General features: G+C 45.3%; 1 protein-coding gene across 1 annotated transcript in view; it reads right to left on the reverse strand.

Moving 5' to 3' along the window:
• The window catches only part of LOC117476184 (midkine-like), an 11,350-nt gene continuing 1,141 nt past the window's right edge, over window positions 1-10,209 (reverse strand). Inside the window, exons 2-5 of the mRNA XM_034122554.1 lie at window positions 5,219-5,304; window positions 2,513-2,686; window positions 2,099-2,257; window positions 1-310 (exon numbers count right to left, since the gene is read on the reverse strand). Coding sequence (XP_033978445.1) covers window positions 291-310; window positions 2,099-2,257; window positions 2,513-2,686; window positions 5,219-5,303 — 438 coding nt within the window. The 5' untranslated portion in view covers window position 5,304 and the 3' untranslated portion in view covers window positions 1-290. The remainder of the gene's footprint in view (window positions 311-2,098; window positions 2,258-2,512; window positions 2,687-5,218; window positions 5,305-10,209) is intronic.

A 10,209-nucleotide genomic window follows, 5' to 3' on the forward strand; every position in this document is an offset into this window, starting at 1 on the left:
AACAATGTACAGGTTTTATTTTGTTCATTTATACGAGTCTCATTTTGCAACGTCAATAATCTAAAGTTCAAAAATAGATTTCAAAGAAGATTGATCCAGACGTGATCTTCAGCTACTGGGAGGAGCTTCACTACGTTAAACACTACGAGCTGCAGAGCTACTGCAAACACACGGGGACAAATCAGAGCAAAGGTCGAAGGTCGGAGTGTTTCAGAGGAGTCTCGGTTTGTGATGAAGAAGAGGATCATCAGGAGGAAGAGGAGGAAGTCATCTTCATCTTCTTCTGTCCTTCAGTTGGTCTTCTTTTCCCCTGGAGGACAGACACACATTCAGACGAGTCAATAACTGAGCCGACTCAAAACCATCACTAAACCAACAGCCAGACATGAGTCCTAAACCTGGACATGAGTCAGCATTATGAGTCCTAACCCCTGACATGAGACAGCATTATGAGTCCTAAACTTGGACATGAGTCAGCATTATGAGTCCTAAACCTGGACATGAGTCAGCATTATGAGTCCTAAACCTGGACATGAGTCAGCATTATGAGTCCTAAACCTGGACATGAGTCAGCATTATGAGTCCTAACCCCTGACATGAGTCAGCATTATGAGTCCTAAACCTGGACATGAGTCAGCATTATGAGTCCTAACCCCTGACATGAGACAGCATTATGAGTCCTAAACCTAGACATGAGTCAGCATTATGAGTCCTAAACCTGGACATGAGTCAGCATTATGAGTCCTAAACCTGGACATGAGTCAGCATTATGAGTCCTAAACCTGGACATGAGTCAGCATTATGAGTCCTAAACCTGGACATGAGTCAGCATTATGAGTCCTAACCCCTAACATGAGTCAGCATTATGAGTCCTAAACCTGGACATGAGTCAGCATTATGAGTCCTAAACCTGGACATGAGTCAGCATTATGAGTCCTAACCCCTGACATGAGTCAGCATTATGAGTCCTAAACCTGGACATGAGTCAGCATTATGAGTCCTAACCCCTGACATGAGTCAGCATTATGAGTCCTAAACCTGGACATGAGTCAGCATTATGAGTCCTAAACCCTGACATGAGTCAGCATTATGAGTCCTAAACCTGGACATGAGTCAGCATTATGAGTCCTAAACCCTGACATGAGTCAGCATTATGAGTCCTAAACCTGGACATGAGTCAGCATTATGAGTCCTAAACCTGGACATGAGTCAGCATTATGAGTCCTATCCCCTGGAATGAGTCAGCATTATGAGTCCTATCCCCTGGAATGAGTCAGCATTATGAGTCCTATCCCCTGGAATGAGGCAGCATTATGAGTCCTAACCCTGGAATGAGGCAGCATTATGAGTCCTAACCCTGGAATGAGTCAGCATTATGAATCTTAACCCTGGAATGAGGCAGCATTATGAGTCCTAACCCTGGAATAAGTCAGCATTATGAGTCCTAAACCCTGACATGAGTCAGCATTATGAGTCCTAACCCTGGAATAAGTCAGCATTATGAGTCCTAAACCTGGACATGAGTCAGCATTATGAGTCCTAACCCTGGAATAAGTCAGCATTATGAGTCCTAAACCTGGACATGAGTCAGCATTATGAGTCCTATTCCCTGGAATGAGTCAGCATTATGAGTCCTATCCCCTGGAATGAGTCAGCATTATGAGTCCTATCCCCTGGAATGAGTCAGCATTATGAGTCCTATCCCCTGGAATGAGTCAGCATTATGAGTCCTAACCCTGGAATGAGGCAGCATTATGAGTCCTAACCCTGGAATGAGGCAGCATTATGAGTCCTAACCCTGGAATGAGTCAGCATTATGAGTCCATTATGAGTCCTAACCCTGGAATAAGTCAGCATTATGAGTCCTAAACCCTGACATGAGTCAGCATTATGAGTCCTAACCCTGGAATAAGTCAGCATTATGAGTCCTAAACCTGGACATGAGTCAGCATTATGAGTCCTAACCCTGGAATAAGTCAGCATTATGAGTCCTATCCCCTGGAATGAGTCAGCATTATGAGTCCTATCCCCTGGAATGAGTCAGCATTATGAGTCCTAAGCCCTGGAATGAGTCCCCAGCCCCCCCACAGAGCCTCACCCCTGGTCTTCTTCCCTTTGGAGGCGCAGGGCTTGGCCACCGTGACGCTGGGCTGGCACTCTGCGTTGAACAGAGCTCTCTTCAGAGTTCCTGAGCGGCTCTTCGTGTTCGTGTCGGCGTCGCAGGACCCCCAGGGGGCGAACTTATACTTACAGTCGCCTGCAGAGGAACACAACATACTTTAATATACTTATATATTGTATATTTATGTGTGTAATCAGTGTGTTTGAGATGTATATAAAGTGTCTATTCAGTGTGTATTAGAGTGTGTGAACTTTGTGTACTAGAGTGTGTGTGCAGTGTGTGTGTGTGTGTGTGTGTGTGTGTGTGTGTGTGTGTGTGTGTGTGTGTGTGTGTGTGTGTGTGTGTGTGTGTGTGTGTGTGTGTGTGTGTGTGTGTGTGTGTGTGACTCACTGATGTCCTTCTTCCAGTTGCAGGGCACTCTGCAGTGGATCTTGTCTCTCGTCTCTCCACACACTGCGTCTCTCAGTCCGTCTCCACAGTCTCCCTGCTCGGGGACACACTTCCCGTACTGAGTCTCTGCGGGGGGGCAGTCTGAGGGGGGGCGGGTCTTATCATGTTTACCACCTGGGGGGGGGGGGGGGGCACATTGATTTAAATTGAGAAGAAGTCCGAACATTTTGACAGAAACACAGGAATATATATTTTGGAAAAACAAATTTGGTTTGAAAAAAGTTCAGATATTTGGTGTTAAGTTTCAATATTTTTGAAACATCACATGTGTTTATGAAGAAGTTGGAAATCTGCATATTTTTTATATAAGATTCAGAAATGTTTTAATATTTTGAGATTGAGTTCAATCGGGAAAGAGTCAGAACATTTTTGACAGAAACATGGGAATATATAAAAAAAATTGAATTTGGAAAAAGTTCAAATATGTTGTGTTAAAGTTCTAATATTTTGAAACATTACATATTTTTAGATAATATTCAGAAAATCTTTGATTATTTTCAGAGAAAAAATTGAATTGAATGCTAAAGAAAAACTCAAGATTCTCTTGATTGTGAATCAGAGATAAGTCTGAAGGTTAAACTGAGCTTCCTCAGTTCAGTGTGTGTGTGTGTGTGTGTGTGTGTGTGTGTGTGTGTGTGTGTGTGTGTGTGTGTGTGTGTGTGGTGTGTGTGTGTGTGTGGTGGGCAGTGTGTATTAGAGTGTGTGTGCAGTGTGTGCGCAGTGTGTATTACAGTGTGTGTGCAGTGTGTATTAGAGTGTGTGTGCAGTGTGTGCGCAGTGTGTATTACAGTGTGTGTGCAGTGTGTATTACAGTGTGTGTGCAGTGTGTGCGCAGTGTGTATTACAGTGTGTGTGCAGTGTGTATTACAGTGTGTGTGCAGTGTGTTGCAGTGTGTATTACAGTGTGTGTGCAGTGTGTATTACAGTGTGTGTGCAGTGTGTATTACAGTGTGTGTGCAGTGTGTATTACAGTGTGTGTGCAGTGTGTGTGCAGTGTGTATTACAGTGTGTGTGCAGTGTGTATTACAGTGTGTGTGCAGTGTGTGTGCAGTGTGTGTACAGTGTGTATTACAGTGTGTATTACAGTGTGTATTACAGTGTGTGTGCAGTGTGTGTGCAGTGTGTGTACAGTGTGTGTGCAGTGTGTGTGCAGTGTGTGTGCAGTGTGTGTGCAGTGTGTATTACAGTGTGTGTACAGTGTGTGTGCAGTGTGTGTGCAGTGTGTGTGCAGTGTGTGTGCAGTGTGTGTGCAGTGTGTGTGCAGTGTGTGTACAGTGTGTGTACAGTGTGTGTGCAGTGTGTGTACAGTGTGTATTACAGTGTGTATTACAGTGTGTATTACAGTGTGTGTACAGTGTGTGTACAGTGTGTGTGCAGTGTGTGTGCAGTGTGTGTGCAGTGTGTGTGCAGTGTGTATTACAGTGTGTGTACAGTGTGTGTGCAGTGTGTGTACAGTGTGTATTACAGTGTGTATTACAGTGTGTATTACAGTGTGTGTACAGTGTGTGTGCAGTGTGTGTGCAGTGTGTGTGCAGTGTGTATTACAGTGTGTATTACAGTGTGTATTACAGTGTGTATTACAGTGTGTGTGCAGTGTGTGTGCAGTGTGTATTACAGTGTGTGTGCAGTGTGTGTACAGTGTGTGTGCAGTGTGTGTGCAGTGTGGTGTGCAGTGTGTGTGTGCAGTGTGTGTGCAGTGTGTGTGCAGTGTGTGTGCAGTGTGTATTACAGTGTGTGTACAGTGTGTGTGCAGTGTGTGTGCAGTGTGTGTGCAGTGTGTATTACAGTGTGTATTACAGTGTGTATTACAGTGTGTATTACAGTGTGTGTGCAGTGTGTGTGCAGTGTGTGTGCAGTGTGTGTGCAGTGTGTGTGCAGTGTGTATTACAGTGTGTATTACAGTGTGTATTACAGTGTGTGTACAGTGTGTGTGCAGTGTGTGTGCAGTGTGTGTGCAGTGTGTGTGCAGTGTGTGTGCAGTGTGTGTCCAGTGTGTATTACAGTGTGTGTGCAGTGTGTATTACAGTGTGTGTGCAGTGTGTATTACAGTGTGTGTGCAGTGTGTATTACAGTGTGTGTGCAGTGTGTGTGCAGTGTGTGTGCAGTGTGTGTGCAGTGTGTGTGCAGTGTGTATTACAGTGTGTGTGCAGTGTGTGTGCAGTGTGTGTACAGTGTGTGTGCAGTGTGTGTGCAGTGTGTGTGCAGTGTGTGTGCAGTGTGTGTGCAGTGTGTGTGCAGTGTGTGTACAGTGTGTGTGCAGTGTGTGTGCAGTGTGTGTGCAGTGTGTGTACAGTGTGTGTGCAGTGTGTGTGCAGTGTGTGTGCAGTGTGTGTGCAGTGTGTGTGCAGTGTGTGTGCAGTGTGTGTGCAGTGTGTGTGCAGTGTGTGTGCAGTGTGTATTACAGTGTGTGTGCAGTGTGTGTGCAGTGTGTGTGCAGTGTGTGTGCAGTGTGTGTGCAGTGTGTGTGCAGTGTGTGTGCAGTGTGTGTGCAGTGTGTGTGCAGTGTGTGTGCAGTGTGTAGTGTGTGTTGAAGATGTCAAACTGCAGTCGCTCATTTCTCACCAACAGGTAAACCCGGTCGTCCCACTGTTCACCTGCATGTTGGGGGTGAAATGCATTGTGGGAAACAGCAGGGAGACCTCTCACCTTTGTGGTTCTTGTTCCTCCGGCTGGCCTCACAGCTGAGAGTCAGCAGCAGCACGAGCAGCGTCACTGAGAACAAACCTCGCATCCTGCACACACACAGCAATTACAAATAAATGAGATATTTTACATTATGATAATTCTCTGGATTTCATTTGATTTATTATCACATCACATTACATTACATGTCACTTGTTAGACGCTTTTATCCAAAGAGACTCACATACTCAATACTGAGGACAATCCCCACAGGAGCACTTTGGGGTGATGTTGTGCACCGACAGAAATGCTAGAGAGATGCATGTTATTTACGTTTGCTTTCTCTCATTCCAGGCTTCCTGATTATTTTCACCTGTGTCTCCTGTGCTCATCAATGTCAGCCCCGCCCCGGATTGGTCCCACCTGTGTCTAGTTACCCTGTGCTTATATTCCCCTGTCTCCCAAGTGTTCTTTGTCAGTTCGTATTGTCTCTTGCTATGGTCAGGTCTATGCTCTTTGTACTCTTGTAAAGTTTGATTCCTCACTACGTGAGCGCTTTCATTTTGTTCCTCTATTTTTGTCATCTCGGTTAGAGATTTGATAGTTACCTTTTTTTGTTGTTCATTGCTGTATTTTGGAAAATAAAGTATCTTACTAATACTTTACCTCTGTCTCCCGGGTCGTGCAATTGGGTCCTACATCCTAAGTGTCTGAGTTCGTAACAGATGAAGTGTCTCAGGGACACAACGACATGCTGCCTGCAGTGGGGTTTGAACCTGTGACACCAACGCACAACCCACTGCGCCACACGCCTCCCTATCCCTATGATCCCCGTCTGTTTTCTGCTTTGAACAATCTGTGTTTCTGTTGCTGCTCTAACTCCTGACTCACTGAGTGGGTTCATACATGCTGTGAGACTCTCTTTCTTACAAAACAAAAGAACTACAAAGATGGAGAAAATAACTACGAGAGTTACAATAAGAACTACAAGCAGTTACAAAAGAACTACAAAGATGGAGAAAATAACTACGAGAGTTACAATAAGAACTACAAGCAGTTACAAAAGAACTACAAGCAGTTACAAAAGAACTACAAAGATGGAGAAAATAACTACGAGAGTTACAATAAGAACTACAAGCAGTTACAAAAGAACTACAAAGATAGGATAGAGATGCAAAATTACAAAAAAAAGACAAAAGAACTAAAATAAACTACTAAAATACTCAAACAACTAGAGAGAATTGCAAAAAAGTCAAAGTTATAGAAAACCACAAAAAACTACAAAGATAGGGACAACTCCTACTTGAGTTACATAAGAACTACAAAGATGGGGGAGCAGCTCTTTGTCTCTGAATGCTCAGGGATATTCAGTTTGATGTGTAATCCTGTGTTGTTGAGGCCGACCTGATCGAGCAGATGCTCCACATCTAGTCCAGACCCCCCCCCCCCTTAAACCCAGTAATCTGAGTATGGGGGCCACAGATTATAGAAGTGGGCTAATGTATGCAGATATTGTTCCTCTTTCTCTCCACTTCTTCTTATTCCTCACAGATTGTCCGTCAGCCAATCAGAGACGCCGTGCGGACTCAATGAAGAGATGCACAGGACACTACTGAAACATTATGAAGCTGGCGCGTAAAACTACAAAGAGATTCAAAACCACACTAATAAATATGCAAAAGGCCAAAAAACGACTTACAAACAACTACAATAGTTACAACACGACACTTCAAAGACACTCTAACAACGAGGAAGAGTTAAGAACGTAACACAAACCCTGTGTGGGATTAGAAGTGGCTAATGTGGGCAGATATTGTTTCTCCACTTCTTATTATTCCTCACAGATGTAGTGCGGAGTCAATTACCCACAATGCCCCTCTCTGCCCGGCTGTTGTGATTGTGCATGAAATGACAGGCTCCTCTTTCAGATGTCAGCTGCTCTCTCAGCGGGGGGGCGCCTCTCAAAGACCCTTCAGACCTCTAAAGAATACTGATTCATTGGCCCAGCACAAAGCCTCCGCTAGCCTCCATTCAGCTTCTCTAAAGCCCCGGCACGTCGTGGAGCTGTGCCCCCCCCCCACATTGACCCCCATATACCCCCCCCCCCCCCACATTGACCCCCCCCCATATACCCCCCCCCCCCACATTGACCCCCATATACCCCCCCCCCCCCCCCCCCACATACCCGCCCTGAATAGAGAGCGATTTGCATCAGAACACAATGAAACCTCAGCGTGAAGACAAGCGAGGGTTCATCGAAACTCAGAGGAACTTCCTCCTGATCCCAGAGTTCAGATTCACATCCGGAGATCAGAGAGGACAACAAGAGGACAACAAGAGGACAACAAGAGGACAACAAGAGGGACAACAAGAGGGACAACAAGAGGACAACAAGAGGGACAACAAGAGGACAACAAGAGGGACAACAATAGGGACAACAAGAGGGACAAACGACAACAAGAGGACAACAAGAGGACAACAAGAGGACAACAAGAGGACAACAAGAGGGACAACAAGAGGGACAACAAGAGGACAACAAGAGGACAACAAGAGGACAACAAGAGGACAACAAGAGGACAACAAGAGGGACAACAAGAGGGACAAACAACAACAAGAGGGACAACAAGAGGACAACAAGAGGACAACAAGAGGGACAACAAGAGGACAACAAGAGGGACAACAAGAGGACAACAAGAGGACAACAAAGAGGACAACAAGAGGACAACAAGAGGACAACAAGAGGGACAACAAGAGGGACAACAAGAGGACAAACAAGAGGACAACAAGAGGACAACAAGAGGGACAACAAGAGGGACAACAAGAGGACAACAAGAGGACAACAAGAGGACAACAAGAGGGACAACAAGGGACAACAAGAGGGACAACAAGAGGGACAACAAGAGGGACAACAAGAGGACAACAAGAGGACAACAAGAGGGACAACAAGAGGACAACAAGAGGACAACAAGAGGGACAACAAGAGGGACAACAAGAGGGACAACAAGAGGGACAAACGACAACAAGAGGGACAACAAGAGGGACAACAAGAGGGACAAACGACAACAAGAGGGACAACAAGAGGGACAACAAGAGGGACAACAAGAGGACAAACGACAACAAGAGGGACAACAAGAGGACAACAAGAGGACAACAAGAGGACAACAAGAGGGACAACAAGAGGGACAAACGACAACAAGAGGGACAACAAGAGGACAACAAGAGGGACAACAAGAGGGACAACAAGAGGGACAAACGACAACAAGAGGGACAACAAGAGGACAACAAGAGGGACAACAAGAGGACAACAAGAGGGACAACAAGAGGGACAACAAGAGGGACAACAAGAGGGACAACAAGAGGACAACAAGAGGACAACAAGAGGGACAACAAGAGGACAAGAGGGACAACAAGAGGACAACAAGAGGGACAACAAGAGGACAACAAGAGGGACAACAAGAGGACAACAAGAGGACAACAGAGGGACAACAAGAGGACAACAAGAGGGACAACAGAGGGACAACAAGAGGGACAACAAGAGGACAACAAGAGGGACAACAAGAGGACAACAAGAGGACAACAAGAGGACAACAAGAGGACAACAAGAGGGACAACAAGAGGACAACAAGAGGGACAACAAGAGGGACAACAAGAGGACAACAAGAGGGACAACAAGAGGGACAACAAGAGGACAACAAGAGGACAACAAGAGGGACAACAAGAGGGACAACAAGAGGACAACAAGAGGGACAACAAGAGGGACAACAAGAGGGACAACAAGAGGGACAACAAGAGGGACAACAAGAGGGACAACAAGAGGGACAACAAGAGGGACAACAAGAGGACAACAAGAGGGACAACAAGAGGACAACAAGAGGACAACAAGAGGGACAACAAGAGGAAAACAAGAGGACAACAAGAGGACAACAAGAGGACAACAAGAGGACAACAAGAGGGACAACAAGAGGACAACAAGAGGACAACAAGAGGGACAACAAGAGGGACAACAAGAGGGACAACAGGGACAACAAGAGGGACAACAAGAGGACAACAAGAGGACAACAAGAGGGACAACAGGGACAACAAGAGGGACAACAAAAGGGACAACAAGAGGGACAACAAGAGGGACAACAAGAGGACAACAAGAGGGACAACAAGAGGGACAACAAGAGGACAACAAGAGGGACAACAAGAGGGACAACAAGAGGACAACAAGAGGGACAACAAGAGGACAACAAGAGGGACAACAAGAGGGACAACAAGAGGACAACAAGAGGGACAACAAGAGGACAACAAGAGGGACAACAAGAGGGACAACAAGAGGACAACAAGAGGGACAACAAGAGGGACAACAAGAGGACAACAACAGGGACAACAAGAGGGACAACAAGAGGAACAACAAGAGGGACAAACAACAACAAGAGGGACAAACAACAACAAAAGGACAACAAGAGGAACAACAAGAGGGACAAACAACAACAAAAGGACAACAAGAGGGACAACAAGAGGACAAACAACAACAAGAGGACAACAAGAGGACAACAAGAGGGACAAACAACAAACAAACAACAAGAGGAACTACAAGAGGAGCAAACAACAACAAATAGAATAACTACAGACACAAACAACAACAAGTGAAAAGACGTGACGTTTGTTTTGAAAGGAAACCCAAAAACCCAAAACAGCTAAATAGAGATTAATAACTTTAAAAATAACCCGATACGAAACAAATCCAGAAAGAGAGAGAGAGCACACGAGCAGGTGTCTCAGAAGAGTCGTAACTTTAGTGTTTCAGCAGATCTGAAATGACTGGGTTAGCTACGCTAGCTAGCTAGCTTACAGTATATCTGCAGTGACATCAGAAGGAGTCATGTGACCACATTGTTCAAATAAATAAAACATTTTAGCGAAGTGTTACACATTTTTGCTTCTAACTAACTTGTTTGGTCACGTGGTCGAAAACGAGGCTTTTGGAGACGAGACGACGCTTTGATTGAAATAAAATCGGGCGATGAAAC

The sequence above is a fragment of the Trematomus bernacchii genome, unplaced genomic scaffold (assembly GCF_902827165.1).
Source record: "Trematomus bernacchii unplaced genomic scaffold, fTreBer1.1, whole genome shotgun sequence".
NCBI lineage: Eukaryota > Metazoa > Chordata > Actinopteri > Perciformes > Nototheniidae > Trematomus > Trematomus bernacchii.